Source organism: Acomys minous (genome assembly GCF_964271855.1).
Source record: "Acomys minous genome assembly, chromosome: 17".
Lineage (NCBI taxonomy): Eukaryota > Metazoa > Chordata > Mammalia > Rodentia > Muridae > Acomys > Acomys minous.
The window spans coordinates 7,577,571-7,601,825 of NC_140500.1; the positions used below are offsets into that span (position 1 = coordinate 7,577,571).

At 44.8% G+C, this 24,255-nt stretch overlaps 1 protein-coding gene across 3 annotated transcripts; it reads left to right on the forward strand.

The window, feature by feature from the left end:
• The first annotated feature begins 81 nt into the window (after positions 1-81).
• RECQL (RecQ like helicase) lies at positions 82-24,137 on the forward strand. 3 transcript variants are annotated; one of them, XM_084766683.1, is made up of 15 exons: positions 105-173; positions 2,232-2,279; positions 7,959-8,156; positions 9,531-9,710; positions 10,764-10,870; positions 12,846-13,044; positions 17,594-17,760; positions 18,469-18,550; positions 19,331-19,479; positions 19,577-19,694; positions 20,148-20,286; positions 21,293-21,384; positions 22,293-22,512; positions 22,809-22,938; positions 23,631-24,137. In XM_084766683.1, exons 1-15 carry the CDS (start codon positions 167-169, stop codon positions 23,778-23,780), a joined length of 1,986 nt encoding a protein of 661 aa, XP_084622809.1. In that variant the 5' UTR covers positions 105-166; the 3' UTR covers positions 23,781-24,137. The 3 variants fall into 3 exon arrangements, with proteins under 3 accessions (XP_084622811.1, XP_084622809.1, XP_084622810.1); XM_084766684.1 differs by lacking the exon at positions 105-173 and adding an exon at positions 222-333; XM_084766685.1 differs by lacking the exon at positions 2,232-2,279 and having other exon boundaries at positions 82-173.
• The last annotated feature ends 118 nt before the right edge of the window (positions 24,138-24,255 follow it).

Below are 24,255 nucleotides of genomic sequence, written 5' to 3' on the forward strand. Positions count from 1 at the left end.
TGGCTGCGGCAAGGCCAATAGCACGCGTTCTTGTTCGGACGTGCGCCCGGACGCCGGTCCACGCCGCCAATCAGAGCAAGGGCTGGCTTGTGATTGGTGGAGGGGGCCGATCCGGAAGGGTGGGCGCTGCAGGCGTGGTGGCGGGAAGGTTTTTACCTAGGAGCGGATGACAGGTGCGTGGCGGCTCGGAACCTGTCGCGCGGGGCGGTGACTGTCTGCAGCGCGGGTGGGAGCCGGGCCTCGCCTCTGCCTTCGCTTTCAGGAGCTCTGGCCGCCCAGCATGCTCTTCTCCTTCCACTTGCGGAGGCGGCGGGGAGGAGGGCTGCTCCCCGGGTTAGCGTGCGTTTTCCTCCCGCACTGAGGACTGCAGACCAGCCTCTGGCTTTTGACTGACAAGGCCTCTTCGTAACTTAACTAGTTCTTGAATGTATTTCGTGTTGAGATATCTTTTGTTGTGAATTACGTAATTTGGGCAAGGGACAGTGAAGAGAAATCAATCTCTGCTCTGATAGAGGACTTTACAGCCCATGGACGGAGTATTATCTATCACTCTAGGGAGTGATAAGGGATGCTCAGATACACGAGGAAGGAGGAGTCTTGACTCACATCCATCCTTAAATGTCCGTTAGTGATGTGTGGCCATTCCATACCATGTAGTCAAGGCTTACCTCTCTTAACATCCTTGTTAAGGTTCAATAATAAGGGTACAGATTCGATAAAAGAAACAATCCAAGTGAGAATAGAAAGTTGCAGAATCTTGTCACTGGAGAACACTCTTAGATTTAGCAAAATTTGAAATTAAGTAAAATAACATGCTTTCTAACTTTTTAAAAATGTAATGATGACAGATTGTCATTGACTGAGCAAAAAAACTTGACCATTACAGTTCAGGAAAGTGCATATTCAGGCTTAAGTTTTAATCATTAAAATTTAATATAAGTCATGTTTTCTCCTATTCTTAATTGTCCCAGATGCTTTTAAGCCAATAGGATACTAACATGCTTTATCCCCAACCCCCACTCTCTTTCTGCTCCTGAGAAAAGTTTCCAGAGAAATGGACTAAGCTCCTTGCCAAAGAGGGGAGGTCTTGAAAATGACCTGCTTGCAATGCTATTTTTTTTTTTTTTTGAGACAGGGTTTCTCTGTATAATCTTGGCTGTCCTGGACTCACTTTGTAGACCAGGCTGGCCTCGAACTCACAGCGATCCGCCTGCCTCTGCCTCCCGAGTGCTGGGATTAAAGGCGTGTGCCACCATGCCCGGCCCACGATACTATTTTTTTAAGCATGCATTTAACTGTACCTCTTTAAAGCAAGTACGCAGTAAAATGCTAAGTGGTTGATCTATTTATGTTTTTCAATTATTTTGGGATATTTTATTTTATCCGACTTCTTATTTGTAAGATGAGACCTGCCAAGCATGGCTCTGCATGCCTTTAGTCCCAGAACGTGGGAGGCAGGCAGATCCCAGTCAGTTGAGGCCATGAGTCCTGTCATTCCAGTTTTTAAGGCGGTGAGAAAAGCTTAGAGGAATAGTGTGTCATTTTGCTAAGGTACACATGGACCTGGTGGCAGACCTATTTAGTATCTGGTGTTTTTGGCAATATCACTTTGCAACTGTAGGATGTTGCTGTTTGGCACCAACACCTATAGTATTAAAAAAAGAAGAAAACCCCTGTATTTACTAACTTTTTTGTACCTACTGATGGCAGACTGTCATTGCCTGAGCATTATTCATAGTATTGGTTTTGTTTGGTCTTTGTTTTGTGGCACTGGAGATTTAACTCATGAGCCTGTGTAGCTAAACCCATCTTGAGTTCACATCTTGGTGATGCCAAAGCTGAAGCAAGCAGAACTGAGACATCAAAGAGTGAAGAAGGATGCATTGCCATCAGGAGGCAAGGAGAACCGGCATGATTTTGAAAATGATGCTGTCTAGGAACAAGCGAATGTGTGTCAAGGCAGAAGGGCGAGGACTGGTTAGGGATGCCTGCTCCTGTTCCTGTGGGGCAGGAGCACTGCGGAGGAGATGGTCCTGCACGTACCCAGTTTGCACCATAACAGTTTTAGCTGATAGTAAAGAAGACTGTGGAAGTGTGTGGCACAGGGATCTACCCCTGAAGACACCTGCCTTGCCTGATCACTCATGCCTGTGCATGCTGGACGGGAGCTCTGCCGACCCCTACACTATTGCTGGTAGAAAATGTTGTTGTGCTTGTTCTTTCACTTTCAGAAGGACGTTTGGATCTCCAGTTCAGTTTTAGAATGGCATCCGTCTCAGGTTAGTAGACACAATTATTCTGTATGTTACTGTGTTCTACTTTGATTTTCTTTTTGATTAAAAAAAGTTTGAAAATTTTTGATTCTAGAAATGATTTTTAAAAGCTTTTTTGTTCATATGCACAGCAAAATTTCCCCTAATTTCAGTATTAGTAAGCAAACAGGTCACTGGAGATCAGAGCACTCCCACTGTGCGGCTGTCTTTGCTGTCCATCTGCAGACCCTCTCCACCCAGGCTGAATGCTGCTCTGTGAAGCTCCTCACGGTTCCCTTCCTCCAGCCCTGGAGAACGGCTGTCCTCCTTTCTCTTTTCTTTCACCTGCTTAGGGACCTTATACGCAGAGGTGTCTGCATTGGGGGGATCTCCAATGGCATAATGCCTTCAAGGTACTGTGTATCAAGGCAGAAAGTACTTTTCCTTTTTTGTTTCTTGGGTTTTTTTTGTTTTGTTTTTTGTTTTTGTTTTTGTTTTTTGTTTTTTGTTTTTTCAAGACAGGATTTCTCTGTGTAGCCTTGGCTGTCCTGGACTCTCTGTAGACTAGGCTGGCTTTGAACTCACAGGGGCTGCCTCTGCCTCCTTGAGTGCTGGGATTAAAGGTGTGCACCACCACTTCAGGCAGTATTTTTCCCTTTTAGGGCCAGTAATTTTCCATTGTATGTAATCTGCTGCGCTGTGTTTTGCTTGTCTATTTTATATTTTTACCAAATTTGACAACTCAGATTTTTAATTTTTTAGCTGTGTGTTTGTGGTGTGAATATGGGTGTATGTGTGCTACAGCATTGGTGGAGAGGTCAGAGTCAGTGCTCTTTCGACCATGGATTCTCAGGCCACCAGGCGAGCACAGGAAGCATTACTCAGTGAGCCATCTCATTGGCTGTCTCTTCAGTTCTTTCGAGTATACCTAGAATTGGGCTTGGTGACTCAAATGGTAAAGTTATGTTTAATGTCTTGAGGGGCTGGTGCTGTTTTGCCCAGTGGCTGCATTCTTTAAGTTCCCATCAGTAGTGCATGGGGCTTCTGAGAATGTTTATGACTGATGTCCTGGGGGAACTGAGAACATATAAAGAAGAAAATATAAGTCACTCATAACCCCACTGCCCCAGTTAATATGAATGCTAGTTGACATCAGTTTTATTAGTTCTCAACCACATGTTAACGATTTGTACAGTTCTGGAATGTGATTTGAAAAACAGATATAGAATACAGATGCAGTACTAAATGAATTCTGTAATTATTCTATTTTTAATGCCTGAAATGTGTGACATTGTTTTAAACTGACATTACTTTTGGTCTGTCTGTCTGTCTGTCTGTCTGTCTGTCTGTCTATCTATCTATCTATCTATCTCTTTCTAAGTAGTGCCTCATTGGACATACAGGAATCTAAATCTTTCTTTTTAAGGTTATTGTGTAATTCAAATGTTGATTTCTTTTAAAATATTTATTAATTTATGTATATGAGCACTCTGTCTTCATACACACCAGAAGAGGTCATCAGATCTTATTACAGATGGTTGTGAGCCACCATGTAGTTTCTGGGAATTGAACTCAGGACCTCTGGAAGAGCAGCCAGTGCTCTTAACCCTCTCTCCAGCCCCTGGAATCTAAATGTTTATGTGGCTCTCTGAGTAGTTTAAGTTCCCAGAAGCAGTCACTCTGTCGTCAACCTTACTTAGATCAGCTCTCAGCGTGTTGATATATTTCCCGTCATTGCAGGTTTCACATGATCAGACTGTGCTGTGATATAAGATCTTGTTCTTGGTTTGATTAACAGGTGGCTGGCAAGGGCAGGGCACTTAAACAAGGACAGTTCTCCAGTCTTTTCTGGGGTGTAATGGTTGTGGCCTGATGCATGCTACCCTAGTTGGGAAACAAGACTGAGTTCTCTAAGAAAAACACTTAGAAAGGGTTTTCTTCTGCATAGAGCACACCACACCACACAAGCAGGCATACAGGGTTACAGTTTGCCTACGTGTAAGTAAGTGTGGCTTTATAAGGCCTAAGTTTTGGCTTTGTCTGCTCTCATAGTCTGCAGGTTAGTAATCAGTGATAATGATTTCTATAGATCCTTACCCAAGTGGTCTTCACTTCACAGTCAAGATGAGACTAACAGGTGCTGCTGAACAGGGCTGTGGTGTGGTTGCGGTTGGACTCCACTTTCTATCTTGCCTACCCAGACTTAAGCTCTCCCAGTCGCTATGATTTAAAACTAACCAAAGAACGGATCAGAGCCGTTTTCAGAAGTTAGCCTACTTCATCTACTGTTCTACCCGTTTGTTGGTCTGTATTTGAAGCACCCTCTGAAATTGCCTTTGGTGTGTTCCTTTGTATTTGAGAGGAGGAAACCACTCTTTCAGCTTGGAGCATTGCGAGAACATCCACACATGAACCACAAATGTGGGAACACTGGCATGTGCCCCAGTGTCCTCAGCATGCTCTTGAGATGAAGAGGCGGCAGTAGGCTCCATGCTGTCTCTCGTCTTGCTCTCCTTCATGGGCTGCTGAGCTCATTCACCTGGGTGTTTAGTCTCACCTCCTGTAACCTGTACCACATAGCCAGCTTTAGAAACACTATTGCTTTGAGCAGTATCTCAACAACCAGATTTTCTCACATCCTTAGGCCATCAGGACTTCGTACAGGGGCCCCTAGTGCTGACTTTGTTGCAAAGGTTGACGCTGACACCTGCATCAGGCAGAATTAAGTTAGAGAAGCAGAAGTGCCATGGCTGTTGGAAGGGGTTCACAACAGTGATTAACCCTGACATGACTGTGGGAAGTAGCTACGCCCTCTCTCTGTGTTGTCGGTGTGTCTGGCATTAAGCTGGGGGCTGGGTGACAGGTAGAATGAGAAGGGGCCTAGAACATGGTGACAGCAAAGGCACTGTCTGAGGACGGACTGCTAATTCTTACCACGTGAGTTGCTCCTTGGCTCTCACACAGTTTTGAAGATGGCATCAGGCTGTCACAGGGCTGCTGTACTTGCACACAGCCTAGCTGAAAGCTCAGGAACTGAGGGAGGATGGGATCTAGAGGCCCTTCCAGCCCTGCTGCTTTCCTGAGGTTACCTCACAGCAGTTCCATGCCAGGGAGGTGACCAGCCCTGATCTGACACTGATCTCTATATATGTAGATATGGAAAGGAGGGCTTTCTCTTTCAGTGCTGTCCAGCTAGCTCTCCAGCACTGCTCAGGGAAGGGGATGGTGGGCAGTGTAGTTCCACCCTGGCAAGGCAGCACAGCACAGATCCCACCACTCGGCCTCTGCCTTACTCAACTTAGAAATGAAGGCAGTGGTGCAATTGTGCCTCTGCCATGGTGCCACTCTGCCTTGTACAGCCACCCAGAGAGGGCACAGATTGTCTTCATCTCAGTCACCTCCTGGTTAGCTTGAGACTCAGCCTATTGCAGGGTGTTAACTACTATTAACTGTTTTATGTTAGGTTTTTGGGAAATAGGAGAGGAACAAAGAAATAAAAAACAAAGCCACAAGCATGGCAACGGGCAAATTACAAAGTGAAGGAGAAGGACATGGCATGCAGGTCTTGTTCTTGGGAGTCGGTGGTCGGGGTTGGTGGTTTAGTGCCACCTTCTCCAGCTTCCTGCGTGAGTTGTTTGTGGCTTGTTTCAGTTGGTCTCTGTGAGGGGATGCTGAGGCACTTTGTTCTTGCCTTTGTATAAGAATGGGCTTGGTTGATTTCCAGATAGTCTTGTCCACCTGATGCATTAACATCTTTATTATTGTTAGTAGACATTCACACAGGACACAAGAGTCTTCACAGTTAATGTTCATGTGGAGTTTCTACACAGCCCTCCCCAGACCCTGAGCAACCTTTCCAGGTTCTTTCTGCCCAGACCTAACCATCCTGCCACTTTGTCACTGGCGATGGATCAGTACCGATTTGTACCCGAAGCACTTGTGGAACCACAACCACCGCCTGAGGGTCTGCAGACTGGAACTCTATCCTTATTGTTGCCCAGGGCCTCCTGAAATAATTGTGTTCGGTTTTAGACTGTGCCAGTGTGTCCCACAGAATCTTCTACAATTTGAACTTGCATTGCTTTCTTCCTCTAATAAGAAGAATCTAGGTGTAAGGAGTTCCCTGAGAGATCATAGGGTCATGAGGTGGACGAGGGGACAGGATAGGCTTGTGCCTGTTCTTACCGCCACTTAGAACCTGTGTGAGCTCATAGTCTCACTGCACCTCCATTATGGTACTGGCAGCCTGCTCTATGAATCAGTGTGCTAGTGGTCGGAAGCACAGGTCACACAGTGACTTAGTTTCTTGGAAGACTTGGGGCTAGCCACACTTGATTTCAGCAGGAAGGTATGGGTAGAAAATGAGTGGCTGCCAGATGTGGTGGCTCACATCTGTAATTTCAGTACTCGAGAAGTCAAGGGAAGAGGATTATAAGTTCCAAGGCAGCCTGGATAAGTCAATGAGACCCTGTCTCAAAATACAAAGAGGACTTAGGCTGCAGGTTAGGGGTAGAATGCTTGTGTGGTGCGCCTGAGGCTCTAAGTGCAGTACTGCAAAGATAAAACAACAACAACGACAGTAAGAGTCTGTGTGTGGTTGTGGGAATTAGGTAAGCAGCAGTGCCTGGTTAGCTGTGCCAAAAGTGAGGAAGGGAGATGCCTGTGCAGCAGGGGAGGCTGCACTCAGACATGCACGGGTGGGCTGCATCCTGTAGGATAAGCTGGAACTCAGGAGGACAGTGTGGAACTCCTCTGGTGCTCACTGGGACCTGTGTCAGTGTGCCGTCATGTCCAGGATTCTGTGTCCTGCTCAAGAGCTGTGGCCTCAGCCACACAAAGTTGCAAACAAACCTACACCAAATATCCAGGAACACAGAAAAGTTGCAGGCCACTCGCTGTCCCATGAAGGTTCTGGAGCTCGCTTCTGACCCATGGCAACAGGGGGCACCAGCAGATCCCTGATATGAGAGAGGTGCAGGTGCACCTGACCCTGTACCTGCCCCCGTCGTGAGGACTTGATGGCTGCTTCATTTCTTCTTTTCATATCATAACCATAAAACTGCATCACAGGAAGAGGCATTAAAGCACACTGATTACTCGAGCAGGTGTCATACACTAGCTTTAACATTTCCCTCACTTCCATTGATGTGGCATCCAAAATAATCTCACTTTGCTTTCGATACTTGGGTCAATACATGACTCCAGTAGTGGTTGGCACAGCGCTGTTTGCCTTCTCACCTATTCCACTGACCTGCGTGTGGTTGCAGGTTGTTACCATGCCAGCACAGCAGCCGAAACATGAAGGCTTTCCTGGAGTAACGGCTCCTCAGCAGGTGGCTTGGACAGATTTAGGAGACTCTCAGACCAGTTCCGTGTGACACTAAGAATGGCAACTGTATTTATTTCATGGTTAGCTTCTGACCAGGCGCCTGTCAGGAACTCCCTGTGCTGTCCCACTTACTCTTCCCAACAGTACTGAGGTCCGGGAGCTGGATATTATGGGTATCTGGAAGAAGGGGGGATGGAAGTGTTGCCTGGTGTTTTGCTCCAGTCCTTCACAGGGAAGGGGACTAACCCAGGTCTCTGTGACTTTAGGGCACATTCTCAGCCCTCTGCTCTGCTACTTTTAGTCTTGTAATGTAGACAGAGAAATGTCCAGAAGCCAGTAGGGAACCTCACACTGTCCGTCCTGTCCCCACCTCACAGCTCTGACAGAGGAACTGGAATCCGTAACTAATGAGCTCCATGCGATTGACATCCAGATTCAAGAACTCACAGAGAGGCAGCAAGAGCTCCTTCAGAAGAAGTCAGTCCTGACAAAGAGAATCAAGCAGTGCTTAGAGGGCTCAGATGCGGAGGCGAGTGGTGACTGTGACTCTTCACCAGCTGTGTGGAATAAAGAAGGTTTGCCAGTCCCATGCCTACTGGTGGCTTTACTCTAGAATCAAATCACTCCATGTGTGTCAGTGGGCACCAGGAGATAAGGCTGGGGCATGGGGAACTTACAGCCAGACCATTCCTTATCCATGTGCTGTGGGATTTTATATGTAGACTTGAAAACTAGGGTTTTATTTTCTCAACATATGGTTTTAGTAGCAAACATCACTATCTAAAAAATGAATAGGTTATCAGCTACATTTTAAAGCATTAAATAAAACAAAGAATTAGCTAAATCTTACTCTTTGCCATAGTGAACACATACCCCCTCTCCCCCAGCCCTGGTTTGTTTGTTTTTCCCCTGAGACAGAGTCTATATAGCCCTGGTTGTCGGTGGACTCATATAGACCAATCTGGCACCCTGCTCTCAGAGACCCGACTGTCTCTACCTCCTGAATGCTGGATTTGAATGCATGTGCCACCACACCCAGCTCAGAACAAACTGTTCTTCATTTAAAATCTTGAATGAAGAACTAGAGAGATGGCTCAGTGGTTAAGAGCACTGATTGCTGGATTTGGTTCCCAGTGCCTGCATGGTGGCTGACATCATCTGTAGCTCCAGTCCTAGGTATCCAGCACCTTATCTGTCTCTGAAGCAGCAAGCACTTACATACATGCAGGCGAACATCCATATATACATGTAAACAATTAAAAACTGTTGTATTAAACATACTACTAAATTTAATGGACTATTTCAAGGAATTACAATTTTGTATGTGTGTGGAAATTAAGTTTCAGTACTGGTCTCTAAATGCAAAATATTTACACACAAACTCTAGAGTTTTGTTAAATTAATTTATGCTTGAGGCTTCAGGGTACTGTGAATTCCTTAGTCAGCATTCAGACTATCTCTCCCATGCCTGGCTGAGCACTGTCCTCCTTCAGTGTGCTAATTTTCAGTTACTGGCAAATGGTTACATTAGTTTCTGATGTAATAACCATATAACAGTCACTATGCTTTTGCTTTGATGACTTATACTAATTTTAAAAATCAGCCAGGTGAGGTGGCGCACGCCTTTAATCCCAGTACTAGGGAGGCAGAGGCAGGTATATTGCTGTAAGTTCAAGGCCAGCCTGGTCTACAAAATGAGTCCAGGATAGCCAAGGCTACACAGAGAAACCTTGTCTTGAAAAACCAAAAAATAATAATAAAATAAAAAAATAAAAATAAAATAAAAATCTTAGAATCATTTGGTGGTTCATAAATACTAAAAGTTTTATGTATGTTTGTGTGATTTGATATATTCCGGTAGATTTATGAAAACAGTGGCCACTCACATTCACATCTCATTTACAGTCCTGATCATCCTACACTGTTTAGCCTGTTTTTCCTCTTCCTAGATTTTCCATGGTCCGGAAAAGTTAAAGATGTGCTACGAAATGTTTTTAAACTGCAGAAGTTCAGGCCTCTGCAGTTAGAAACCGTCAATGTCACCATGGCTAGAAAGGATATCTTCCTTGTTATGCCCACAGGAGGTGGGAAGAGCTTATGCTACCAGCTGCCAGCACTGTGCTCAGAGGGTATGTACAACAAAGGGTGGCAGAAGTTGAAGTGACTAGAAATAAGGCCTCACTGCATTTGTCTGTTAGTAGCAGTTACTGTCTAAAATGGCTTACACTGGAGAAATAACTTATTGAGGATGGAGAGAGAAATGATGAAATCAGTGTCGGGCACGTGGGATTCACAATAGTTACCGGCATTCAGGTGGGCTGGGAGGGAGGAGATGTGGGTTGAGAGCTCTGCGCAGGTGAGCGAGGCTGCCATGTGCAAGTGCCTTCGCAGTCACCAGAGTAACTGACAGGGCAAGAGTCCTGTGAAGGTCCTGAGTAAATACACTGAAATCTGTTTCCCCTTTGCCAGATTATTGAGGAATGAAGAGTAGAAATGTAAAGTGACATTTCAACAGCGTATAGCAGCATACATAAAAACAGTTCTTTAATCACCGCACTGCTCAGTGTTGGCACTCAGCTGACTTCATCTGATGTGAGAAGCCCACATGCGCCTGCCGTCCTGAGCAGCACAGCACAGGCTGTGTTCTCTTGCACAGCTGTGGAATAAGTTTTCGCCTATGCAGCAGTTTAGTACTAGGCTTGGCCTGTGTTATTTCATTGACATTTTCTATATTGGCTGTTAAAGAGGATAACAAATTCAAAATAGTAAAATCTGTATGTCTATAGGATTGAAGAAAGGTAGAGACTTATGTTTCCTTAAAAATACGTGTTTTAGTTACTATGTGTGTGAGTGAGTGTACATCTGTGTCCGCATGCATGTAGGGAGTCTCTGAGCTCAGAGGAGACATTGAAGTTCTCGGAACTGGAATTGCAGAGGGTTGGGAATCACCATGTGCTGTGAACTGAATCCCGGGGCTGTGTGAGACTCAGCTCTCAACTGCTCAGCCGCCTCTCCCATTATACGTGGTCATTTATCTTGCCCATCTCTCTTATTTATGGAGCTAAGAAATAGTTACGTTGATAAATCTGCTTGGCAACTGCCCACAAGGTACAGCGAGCATTCAGCCCATTGTGCTGGGCGTGTAAAGTTGAAAGTACGTCTTGTTTTATTTTCTCTTCCAGGTTTTACACTTGTGATTTGCCCACTCATCTCTCTTATGGAAGATCAGCTGATGGTTTTAAAACAGCTGGGGATTTCAGCTACTATGTTGAACGCTTCTAGCTCTAAGGTAAGTGAATATGGTTTGGGTTTTCAGATGTAAACTCTTAACTGATGTGGGAGTCTCAGTGTGTCTGAGTTGCCTATAAGTTATAAACCCTAAATATTACATTGAGTCATGATCTTTGGCTCATAGGTAAGTGGTGGACAGTGTCTATTTTTGTGTGCTCCATGAGTTAAAAATGCCTCTTTTACTTATAAAGATTAAAAAAAAAAAGCAAAAAACCATGAAAAGCACTAGTGTTTTATGACACGTGACATCATAGAGTTTGGGTTCAGTGTGCACAGTAAGCTTGTTTCAACCAGCAAGCTCATTCTCATAGGCACTGCTTTGTCCTACAGCAACTCAGAGCTTAGCGCTGACGGAGACCGTGCGTTTCACATGACGGCCTTCTTCCTGCCTTGTACGTCATAGGAAGCATTTGCTAATGTGTTTTGTGTTATGTACTACAAAAGCAAGAGTGCTTCAGTGGGGACAGCACTTGCAGCATGCGTGCAGCCTGAGTTTGATTCTGGACCCATGTGAAAACTAGACACAGTGGCTCCACTTGTAGCCCTGGAGCTGGGGACAGGCGATCCCTGCAGCTTGCTGGCCAGCTAGCCGAGCCTAAGTGATGAGCTCAAAGCTCAGTGAGAGAGTCTGCCTAAAAAAATAAGGTGGGGAACATAGAGGAGGAAACTTCACTCTTAACCTCTGGTGTTGACTACATGTCAACGTCTACACATGCGTATACCACACAGAAAAAGCTAGCAAGGAGTAACTTAGTTGTGCATTCTATGCATTCTAGTCTAATATGGAACATGAGTTACTAATAGCACATATTTGTGTGGGCATGGATTTTCTTATCCTTATCTGCAGGATAGACCACTTTCAGGCTGCTCTTTGTAAATTCTGTTATGGCAAATATTGCCATTCACCATCTATACTTTTTTTTTTTTTGAGACAGGGTCTCTCTGTGTAGCCTTGGCTGTCCTGAACTCCCTTTGTAGACCAGGCTGGCCTTAAACTCACAGTGTTCCACCTGCCACTGCCTACCAAGTGCTGGGATTAAAGGTGTGCGTCACCACTGCCAGGCACCATCTATACATTTAACCCCTTGATTTATTCATATGTACAAATCCCAGGCCTCATGTTTTAATTGGAAAATTTTAGTGTGTAACTAACTGTCATTTTGTCCTGTCACACTTCTTTGCGTGTCACTGGAGTTAGGAGTGCCACAGTGCACTCGCATGTGGAGGTCAGAGGGCAACTTGCAGCAGTCACTCTCTGCTTGTACCATGTGGATCCCGAGGCGCGAACTCTGGTTGTCAGCTTTGGCAGCAGGCCCGTTTGCTGCCTTCTGAGCCGTGGTGCTGGCCTCTCTACATGCCTCTAGTGAAGAGACAAAGATAGCTCAGTGAAACACTAATAGTATTCTGTCTAAATTATTAATACTATAAAATGTTTGGTGGAAAGTATACCCAAGAGTCTACCTATTAAATAGCTATTTGACAATTTAATTAAAATAGTGATAAAACAACTAAATATTTTAGTTCTTGGATGTATACTTACACATGTAATGAATGAATTTGTAAAACCTACCATTAAGGCAGAACTGCTGTATTTGGTTCACATTTTGGGTTTTATTATTAATTTAAAATTATACACATTCTTTACTGAAATATTTTATCACATTCCATTTCCCTCTCTTTCTCTCTCTCTTCTTCTTCTTCTTCTTCTTCTTTTTTTTTTTTTTTGGCTAAGCGACTGATTTTATTTTCAGCAATCTGGATGTAAGCAAGTCACTAGAATACTGTTCACACAGTTTTCCAGAAAGCTTATAGAAGGATGTAGCTTCAGATCTAATGAGCCAGCATCTGCTTCTAGAAGAGCCCTGGCTATTGCTTTGTTGTTGCTTTTAAAAAACAAACACTCAATTTTCACTTAGTATCATGGTCCACCAGCTCAATTCTACTCTGACTGTGTCTATTTTGTCTTTTAATAGGAACATGTCAAATGGGTTCATGCTGAAATGGTGAATAAAAACTCCCAGTTAAAGCTGATTTATGTGACTCCAGAGAAAATTGCGAAAAGCAAGATGTTCATGTCTAGACTAGAGAAAGCCTATGAGGCTGGGAGGTTGACTCGAATCGCAGTGGACGAAGTGCACTGCTGCAGTCAGTGGGGCCATGACTTCAGGCCTGGTACGTAGGCTTCCACTGGGGCTGGGTGCGCTCGGCTCAGTGTGCTGGAAGTGCCTGCCTCACTGAGACTGGCCGCGCATGGCGTGGGTACTGGCTTTCTCTGGCTTCCGTTCATTAGTGCAGCACCTCATCCATGTTAGCCTGGGAGATACATGCCTACTATTCCACGTTGCTGTCTAGCATCCAGCCCCCTTCTGACTTTTCCTATTTACTAAGGACTCTGTAGAGCTGTAAATACAAATGCAGTGAACGTGACAATCCTTTACACCCAGATATGCCGTGTTGGCTCTGTTTCTTAACAACTAGACTTTACTATACAACCCACTATCCTATACAGGAGGGAAAAGAGGTGAAGGGGAACAAGAGTAAACCTTCCAGGTATCAGTTCCACGGGACGAATCTCCAGGCGTCTCTGGGCCTGCATGCTGATCCTCTCCCAGATAGAAGCAATTCGCACCCTCGTGGTCCGAACCCAAGTAAGCCATCTTAGAAAACATCAGAGAATTCATATAGGAGAGAGACCTTACAAACGTAGTGACTGTGACAGTCCTTTACTGTTTACTTATCTCTTAAGATACAGTAGAGAATATATGCAGGAGAGAACCCTTACAGATGCAGTAGATGAGGGAAAGTGTTCATTCAACTCTCAGGGATGAGAAAACATCTGCAAATTCATAGGAGGGAAGAAAGTTTCCATAGGAAATAATGTGGCATTACCCATGCACTGTCCCTAGCCGCACTTGAGGCCCCACAATAGAGGACCATTACAAACATGAGACCCTTGTGGAAGCCTTAAATCATGCTCAAGTCTTAGCATTAGAAATCATCAAGAGTTTATGCCGAGGGAAATTTTGAAAATGTGGCAATGTTGGAAATTTTTCATTAAAACTTTCCACTTGTTCAATGTCAATTACTTCACAATGAAGACAAAACAGAGAAGGCTGAAGAATGTGCCGCACGCGTGCAGCAGTTTCCTAGAGAATGACCTGAGCTGTTCTGAGGGAAGCTGATTGATGCAGGACATAGTGTTGAGGATAGCCTCAAGACATCCCTGATGCTGACAGGATTCAAAATGCTTCACTCACATGAAGAAACTCAGACAAATCACACCACTTAGAAGAGGAGACAAACTGAGCCACCAAGACAGGGTGCTCTTTAACCTGTGATATGCTGCAGGTGTGCAGTGTCGTTGGCTGTCCAGTTTCATAAGCTGTTCACGTGCTTGTTTTGAGTTTCATCATAGCAACTCCCTTTGAGTCCCTTGTGCTCCCATGTGCAACTCCTTCCCCATATTCCTGTAAGCAACTCTAATAAATCTCATTGGTTCAATAACAACAACAACAACAACAACAACAACAACAACAACAACAACAACCCAGTCTCATCTTTCTGGGTTTTTCACCCAGAAAGTGTCCTAGCCAGCTCAGAGCAGTTGAAGTTTGATGAGACATTTAGTAACACTTCAGCTGCCAACCTGATCCTACAAACACCCTAGAGAGTTACTCAGAATTGTTATATTTTTTAAAAAGTCTTCATTAAGGAGAAAGTTCAGTGGTTAAACTACTTGCCATGCAAGTGTATGGACCTGTGTTTGAATCCCCAGGGCCCATGTAAAGCTCAGCACTCCTGTGTCAAGATGGGAGGGCGGATCCCTGGAGGCTTGCAGCGTGGCAGGTAGAGACAGTGCAGGAGCAACAGTAAGAGACCTTGTCTCAGCCTGAGTAGGTGAGGAACCAATACCTAAGGCGGTCACTGACCCCTGCATGGATGTGCTCAAGCATACACATACATGCGCACATCATCATCTTCTTCACATTATTATTAGTTTTCCTTTGGTTTTTGAGACAGGGTCTCTCTGTGTAGTCCTGCAACTCTATGTAGTCCAAGCTGGCCTTGAGCTTACAAAGATCTGCTTGCCTCTGCCTCCCGTGTGCTGGAATTAAAGGTGTGTGCAACCACACCTGGCCATAATTTTACATTAAGAATTCTTATTCTCTAGCCTTGCCCCCTTCTCCTTCTGTGGATTTTTTACTCTTAAGGACCTCCTGTGGTCCATGGGTCCTATGGCTTCTCCATGCAGTCACTGTGCCACAGCCATGGCTTCTGCTGCGTTTGCCCTGGGCTGTGCCATTCTACCAGCCTGCATCAGGTGAGGGCAGTCCCATCCCTGCTGTCTCCATAACGACACTGCTTCCCATTACAGCTCAGCTTCCAGTCAGTCAGTCAGTCAGTCAGTCAGTCAGTCCGTTATTCCTTTCGCTGTCTCCAGCCCTTCAGCAGGTCCCATCTATCAGTACCTGAGTGTTAGTGCCTTAGAGTAGTTCACACTGGTCACCTCAAACCGTGACCCTTTCTTCTCCCTGTTTACTATCAAGTAACAAACGATGTTGAATTTCTTTCTTTCCAGTTTCTCTTTCATTTTTACCTTAAATATCAGTGTTTTCTAGAGTTCTTTTTCTTTTCTCTACATTTCTTCAGTGACCGTGATCATATGGCCCAAAGACTGAATTTTTTAAAGGTTTTTAACTTTTTTTCTTAAATATCAACACAAAAACTCTATTATTTAAAAATAATTGTTTTGCCTTTGTGTATGAGCACACCTTATGTGTGCCTGGTGCGTGAGAAGCCCAGAAGAGAGTGCTGGCTTCCTGTGGACTGGACTAAGCTACATGTGGGTCCAGGGAATGGAACCCAGTTGAGCAACCAGCGATCTTAACTTCATTTTCTTACCTGTATTGTCACCACAGTTCAGCACTGAAGGGATCTGACATGGGCCTTGTAATGGGATGCCCTTCATCTCATGTTTGCCTTTTCTAGCATGATATTTGCATTGCTCTCCGAGGTTGATTTCTGTAAAGGAGCCTGTATGTTGACTTGAGAGTTGTGTGATGTCCTCTCTTATCCTCTCAGAAGGAGTCCTGGCTTCTTAGAACAGACGGCTGTATTGTTCATAGCTTCTCCTAAGTCTGGTTTCTCATGAGCGTGTTAGCGAGAATGCAGGCAGAAATCAGAGGCACTGTAAATCTGACAGGATTTTTATGAATTGATTATAGGACATAAACTTTGCATAGCTGCAGGTGGAGCTGAGCATAGGAGTCTGAAGGGGTAAGCTGGAGGACCAGCGCATGACCTCAGAGCACTCTCCTGAGCACTGAAGGAAGACGTACCAGGGCTGGGAGGGCCGCACAGTGTCAGAGGGAAGCGGGGAAGCTCATAGACAGCCCTCTGTGAGGCCGTGACCTCTTGTAGCGTTTGTGGACCCCGCTGTTAAGGTTCTAGCAGGCCCAGTGTTGGTTGACAAAGCTTGCACTTGGAAGAGGAGTCCAAAGAAGAGTGGAAGAGAGCTAGGTTAACTAGAACTTGCCAGGAAGATGTTGGAAACAGCTAGCTCTTGGTGCTGTGCATGGAGTGGATTCTGGGAAATGGAATTCCTTGACTGATTGACAGTAGATCATACCCTGTGTTCTGGTTGCCCTGAGGGGCTTGCTGGCCATGTCTCACATTGCTTGGTGCTGCATACTGTCTTGCGCAACCTGTTAGTGAACTTGTGTGTGTTCTTCCAGACCTGATGTAAATGCCATCTCTGAAATCTACAGCTTCCCAGGCCGTCCTCTTCTCTTCCAGCACACACACATGGCTGTCTTGGCACCTAGCAGTTCCTACCACATTTCCTTTTCAGTTCCTTGCAAACATTTTAAGTACTGAAGGGGAATGAAGGACCACTCTTGTCACGAGTGGATGTGTGTGACAAGTCTGACCCTGCCTGAGTGGTGTCTCTGAAGCAGGTTCTCAAAGCAGTGCTCTTGTCTTGTTCTACTCTGAACTGCTGCTCTTGGATGGCAGCAGGTGGTAGATGAGTGATGATCACACAGGTGCTTGATGCCTTCTTCTCGCTTGCTGCTTGCAGTATAGTCAAGTGCTCTGGTTATCTCACTGTCTCTTAAGCCCATTGTTTAACAACTATACTACAGGGCACAGCGTGATAGCAGGCTTAGTATCTCTTATCGCATGACTTTTTCTGGGGCAATCACTGATATTCACCCCAGATAGAGAAGTTAATGGCACAACAAAGAAACAATTCCACACAGGTCCAGCTTGGTGAAGCAGTGGGGGTTATGTTGCTTACAGGAACATGGGTGATTTGCAGCTGTGCCACTGCATCAACAGAGTCCTGCTTAGGACTCACAGGCAGTTACACTGCTGGAGAGCCTCCTTTCCCCCAGTAACTGTTTACTTACATAACCTCACAGAGATGCCTTTTCAGTCATGTGCATTTCTTGAGCCTGAATGGCCTCCTAGCAATGTTTCAGTCAGGAGGAACCTACATACCACCTGCTTTCAACAGGGAGGTAATGCGCCCTCTGTCAAGAACATTAGTTCTGAAGAAAATGCAGCAATGCCTCTGTATTCAGGAAGTATCACACCTTCAAATTTAGTTATAGCCAACTTTGCAAGTAAAACTGTGGGGCCATCACTCATCTGTGTGCTGTTAAGGGTCAATTTACTTTATCTGAGGGTTCTGAGAGACCGACCATGTCATCTTTTTCAGATTATAAGGCACTTGGCATTTTGAAGCGCCAGTTTCCCAACACCTCACTGATTGGGCTGACTGCAACAGCAACTAACCATGTTTTGAAAGATGCACAGAAAATCCTGTGTGTGGGAAAATGTTTGACTTTTACAGCATCTTTCAACCGACCAAATCTTTATTATGAGGTACGCATACTTTTTCACTATGTTTATTTACATAATGACCTAGTATAAATGTTTTTAATGTCATCACGTAATCATTAGGTCACTCATAAATTAGTGCTTTAGTTTGGTTGGGTCTTGTGTAGCATAATCCACACAATTAGGCTAAAAAGAAAACAGTACTGTGTGGTCTTTTATATACAATTTAAGCAAGTGTGGTATATGTGCTACTTTCTTTCTTACACAAGGCTTAAGACTGAGGAGAGTGAAAAAAAGCTCTGCTGACATCTGTGTAACGAAGTAATAGGAACAGAAATGCATACTAATGAGTTTGTTAGTATTTCCCATGGATTTCATCTAACACGTGCTTGAGGGTAAAATATATGCGTCATTTTCTGATTTCTTTCCAGTTGGTTTAAGGACAGATTTAATCTTTTCATTTTCATTACATCCACACTATGCTTCGTGTTTTTTAAAGCATCAGACAGTAGAAAAGCATCCACCTTCACAAGCTACCTGCTGTTTCGGTGCCTCCTCTCTGGCAGGTTAAAGACTGAAAATCAAAGAGAGAGGCTGGGAAGAGGCAGGGATGAATCAGGTGGGTGAGTCCTGGGAGGCCAGGAGGGGAGTGACAGGAAAACACTGCCCACGAGCAAATCACACCTTAGAGGTTGTTAGCAAGCACAACGTGGCACTGGTGAGTCCACTTTTTAATGGGACAGCTTTTTGTAGGTTCGGCAAAAGCCCTCAAGCGCTGAAGACTTTACTGAGGACATTGTAAAGCTCATCAATGGACGGTACAAAGGGCAATCAGGTAATGCTAAAAACAAGGCCTGTTTGTAACGTGATCCTTCCAGTCATACAGGCCTGGTACCTGAAAATGAGATCAAGTCCCTTGGCTTGGTATCAGGGGCTGTGTGGCATCCCTGTCCCAGCTGGAGTGAAAGCTGCCTGCTTGCTTGCTGTCAAATAGGGCTGTAACAGTGCTACATACTTACTATTGCATGTCAGTGCCTGATGGGTCCTTACTGAGTGAGATCCAAGACACAGTACCTTACGGCAAGTACAGCAGGGTAACGTTGGGAGCATCGGTTCCTGAGTCACACAACCAAGATTACTCAGGGATACTGAAGCGTAGTGTCCCTGTCAGCACTGTCCTCTAGCTTGTTAGTAGAGAGTAATGGTGTCCAGGTAAAAGGAGTTCCTGGTCAAGTAGGTTCCAGACAGGCTACAGCTGTTGCCCCTGCTGGAAGGGGTGGTTACACATGTGGGGCTGTGCCACCCTGGATAGGGAGTGTCACCATGTCTCAGCAGAGTCTTCAGATTCACTCCCCACAGCATCTTACGGAGTTTACATCAGTTTAGGAAGTCTGTGGAGTGAGGATTAAACCCCGGCAGGTAGCTCAGGGCTCACTTCTCCTTAGGGTGAGCGCATATCAATCTCTGGAGTATACCCAACAGTCAGCCTGTGCCCAGAGGCCTGGCATTTTTATAACCCACTTCCCCTTTTTGCCGCATAATGGTTCGGTGTCTTGGGCATGTTGCACATTAATTCCCAGATACATATCTAATACTTGGTCATATTTTACTGCAGGAATCATATACTGTTTTTCTCAGAAAGACTCTGAACAAGTTACCATTAGTTTACAAAAGTTGGGAATTCATGCAGGCACTTACCATGCCAATATGGAACCAGAAGATAAGACCAAGGTTCATACACAGTGGTCAGCCAACGAGCTTCAGGTTAAGTATATGTATTTCCTACGAAAGCCTAACTTACCTTTAAAAATATTTAAATAACTAAATCAATTGACATATAAATTAATATTACACATTTTAGGTGGTAGTGGCGACAGTGGCCTTTGGTATGGGAATTGATAAGCCAGATGTGAGGTTTGTCATCCATCATTCAATGAGCAAATCCATGGAGAATTACTACCAAGAGAGTGGGCGTGCTGGTACGTGGGCTCCCATCCAGAAGTAATTTCAGGATGCTTTGCAGACACATGCTTAAGTTTTAAGTTTTCAATACTCATTTTTAGTAGAAATTTGTAGAACACGTCTTTTTAGAGATCATATTTATAGTTATTCACACATATTCTATTGGGATGTTAAGAATTGTTTCTCATATGTTGTAAGATATTATGTTCATGTCTGCCACCTGGAAATTTACTCAGTAGATTCACATGTACAACCTACTCATGGACATTCTTTTTTCTGTATTCATAAGCTGATTTTTGATAAGCCTCTTTGTAGTCATTTGAAGCCCCCGGGGTAGCTCTTACAGACCAACTTCACATCTGAAAGCTTCTAGCTGTATTGTCAGGTTTTGTCAGCCGAATGACATATGCTTTTGCATGCTATGGACTTTGGAAAGCAATGATGTAAACCCAAGATTCCTCAAAGCACAGGTCGCGATGACTCGAGAGCAGACTGTATTCTGTACTACGGCTTTGGAGACATATTCAGGATCAGCTCAATGGTGGTCATGGAGAATGTGGGACAGCAGAAACTGTACGAGATGGTGTCGTACTGCCAGAGTCTAAGCAAGTGAGCCACCTGCTCTCCTGCACCATGCCATGTGCTGCATGGCGGCTGAGTACCACTGAATATACTGTTAGTGCTGAACAACACTGAAAAGCAGATGCCTGTGGTGGGGTACCTGGAGCCTTGACTGCATTCATATAAGGAAAAAGGCTCTGTCTGTCTCTGAGCTGACCCTTCAGGCCAGCCTCAGGTTATGAATGAGGCCTTTCCCACTTGGTTCTGTTGTATAGCTGCCTGTAGTGACTGTGGGAGGTGTGTGGGAAGATAGGTAATGTGGAGTGAAGTTCAGGCACACCTATTCACCCTGGTTATGAGTCACTGATAATCCAGGGCGGGGCCAAGTTTCTCATTAGGAAATAGATGGCAGTCTCTGCCTCAGAGCTTTGACCATCCTGTGTCGTATTACTTGTCACAGACGAGTTCAGAAATGTTGAAGGCAGCAGTGACCTGCCAATGATAGAAATGGTATTTTCTTTCCAACTGATGCCTCAGTAGTCAAAAGAAAGGAGAAAGTGGAAATTCCTTTGAAAGCCCAGGAGACTCCTGTGAAGACCATTTTCAGATTTAGCCTAAAATACAAGAAACTACTTTATCATCAAGGACATTCTCCTCAAAGTTAGACAGATAACTTCTGGAGCAATGGTTGTCAACACACTGCTGACACTAGGAGTCACCCGAGACTCCCTGGGCGGGTCCACTGTGGTCACAGGGGTCCTGAAGTGGCCAAAGCAGTAGAGAGGTCAGTTTGTTGTGATGAGAGAAGACTGAGCCCTCAGTTGGTAGCTCTAAAGGCAGAGGCCCAGCAACCAAGGAGTGGGGGCAGCTTCTAGAGGGTTACATCTGCCCTCTGTCGCCTTGACTTTGACATTTTCACACAATGGTGAGATAATACACTTGTGTGGACATAGTCACCACATCTGTGGGACTGCGGTGACAGCAGCAGACAAACAGCATGGCCTGTGTGTGCTCTGAAGCAGAGTCAGAAAACGTTGTTCTCGTGTGTCTGCAGGTGTCGCCGTGTGCTGATAGCACAACATTTCGATGAAGTGTGGAATGCAGACGCCTGCAACAAAATGTGTGACAACTGCCGCAAAGACACTGGTAAGCTTGTGTTAGACTCCTAAGGGCTCAGCGCAGCAGGGGCTGCATGTGGTAACTGTTAGACCCTCCAAACAGATCTAAAAGACAAACTGAGTAGAATTTTTCAGATTCAAAAGTGATACAAATTTTGGAAACAAAAGTAAGTCAAATGTGCATGACACATTTGCATTGCTATACTGAGGGCATTAGAATTTTTAAGAAGTAAGTTAAAGTTAGAATTCCTGTGAATGGAAATACTGTTACACAAGCAAAGGCTAATGTTATGACCATCTCTAGTATTTTATACTCTTCTTGAGAAGTCAGTGGCTTCTCAGGACACAGGAACCCATGTCTGGTGCTGTGTTCTTGAGAAGCTGGACTGAGCGGCCATCTCTAGAGGACCCTGAGTTCCAATGCTGCAGTGTGTGAACTTCTCTACACTTTACCTTGACAGCTACAGATACTGATTACTAGCTCACAAAGCTGTCTTACAGAGACCAAACTCATGTGAACGTTGACATGTAAGTCAGGGTACTAAGTCTAGTATTTGGGGACTTCTATCCAGAATGTTCTCAGGAGCCTAGACTGGCTTTCAGAGTGTGGTGTCATGAGCAGAATCACATAACAAAGTGTGGCTAGCACTGTCTCCTGCAGTGTACACCTCCCAGTGATGTCTGGCAGACACTTGTTACTGGAGCACACTGCGGCTTTAATAGCCAGGTCATTTTCTTTACATCATCATAATCCCTATGTGGGTTTAGGAACAGAACTTGGTCTGGTGATAAAGCCTTGAGGAACACCCTGGTCTTCATTCTGAGCACGTTGAAGAATGTGTAAGGGCCACAGTGCTAACTGAGCCAGTTTCAGCAGAGGGGCTTCTCACCCTCACCTCTAGATCCCAGTTGCCCATCATGTCTGTGTCCTTGCAGTGCTTGAGAAAAAGAATATAACACAGCACTGCAGAGACCTCATCAAGATTCTGAAGCAGGCAGAAGGGCTGAATGAAAAGCTCACCCCACTGAAGCTGATGGACTCCTGGATGGGAAAGGGAGCGGCCAAGTTGAGAGTGGCTGGTGTCGCTGCCCCCAGCCTTCCCCGAGAAGACCTGGAGAAGATCATCGCACATGCTCTCCTGCAGCAGTATCTCAAGTACACAGCCCTTTGTCTGTTGGCTCTTCATGTTTCTCCCACTGTAACTGGACCAGTCAACAGCTCGGCAGTTGTTTGATGTGACTGCAGCTTTATAGTCTTCAACTTTGATCATAAAGTCAAAAAAGTTCAAACAAAACAAAACAAAAATCCCCAACCTATTTCCTTTAAGGGTTATATTTGTGTTGGTCTAGTGGTTTTTATTTTTTATATTCATGCTATTTAAAATTATATTCCTTTAAAAATGTTTTCTGTGACTCCTTCCAAGTTTTGTGCTTTGCTCTATTCTTCCACAGAGAAGACTACAGTTTCACGGCTTACGCTACCATTTCGTATCTGAAGGTGGGACCCAGAGCCAGTCTTCTCAGCAGTGAGGCCCATGCTGTCACTATGCAAGTGAAGAGGCCCGCCCGGACCAGCATCAGGGTAACTGGCTGTTTATCTTTAGCATGTGCCTGAAGCCTTCAGTTTGCCTTTCTGTTGTCCTTCACTAGGTTTGCTTGGACACAGATGATGTCAGTTTTCTTCCTGTGTTTTGATTTTGGACAGATAAGAGGTGGAGTGCTAAAAATAATAATAATAAAAAAAGAAAAGTGGAGTGCTTTAGACTGGCCCAGTGTAGAGTGAGGACTCCATTTAAAGTCTTAATTCATGAGATACTTCCCTCAGAATACTGGGCAGGATCTATTCCAGTTAAGAAGCCTCTGCTGGAGTCAGCAAGATGGCTTAGTGATACAAGTCCTTTCTGTGACCCCGGCAACCTGAGCTCCATCCACCTCTGGACCAGTTCCTGTGAGCTGTCCTCTGACCTCCGCAGTGTGCATGGACGTACACAATAAATAAATAAAAGTGTCCAAAAAACCAGTCTGCTCTCTAGAGGCTGCAAGCTAGTGTTAACTCTGCTGTGGCAGCCTCTGGGAACTGCATGCCCTCTTCCCGGTGTGTCTCACCACATCCCTATTTTATTTCAGACAGTGGCCCATATTTGATCAGAAACTGTAGACAGGGACCAGATCCCTTAAAGAGCTGACTGAGACAGAAGGGGCCAAAACTGCTGAGCTCACAAGAAAGCCGAGTGGCTGGACGTTACCAGGGCGCTGCTATGTTATTTGTTGCAGGCTGCATCATCCGAAGCTTGCCAGTCAGAGCGTGCAGATGCGAAACAGGAAGAAAAAAGCTCAGAGAACTTCCTGAAGTCTACAAACATGCTTCAGCCTTCTGGCTCTAAGAACACAGGAGCGAAGAAAAGAAAACGTGACGATGCCTGAGCTACTTCATCTTGCACAGAATAGCCGCTTATGCATTTTTATGTCTCCATGATTTTTATACTTAATCATGTTTGATTTTTGGAACAATTTCATGTTTTATACATATAAAGCTATATTTTCAGAGCTTACCTTATACAGTAATGAAATATACATCTTTTATGTAAACCTGTCTAAATATAATGTATCTGAGGTTTAGGCCACATAACTGTTGTAAGCTCGTCTGCCTTGCTATGCCTAGTTGTTATCTTCTGATGTGACTAGCCTAGAAGTGATACTGTGCTGACATGGGCTCACCCTTCCAAGTGGGTGACATTTTAAGCTCAGTAATGAGATGACTTCTAGTGAGAAAAGCTGCTGTTATAATTCATATAAAAACTGTTAAGTCACCAGTTCCAAGCGTATCAGCAAGAAAGTTCTGTACAGCCTAGTAAATCAAGACAGCAAGCCTCCTGAAACCCCGGCCTTACTTGGATGT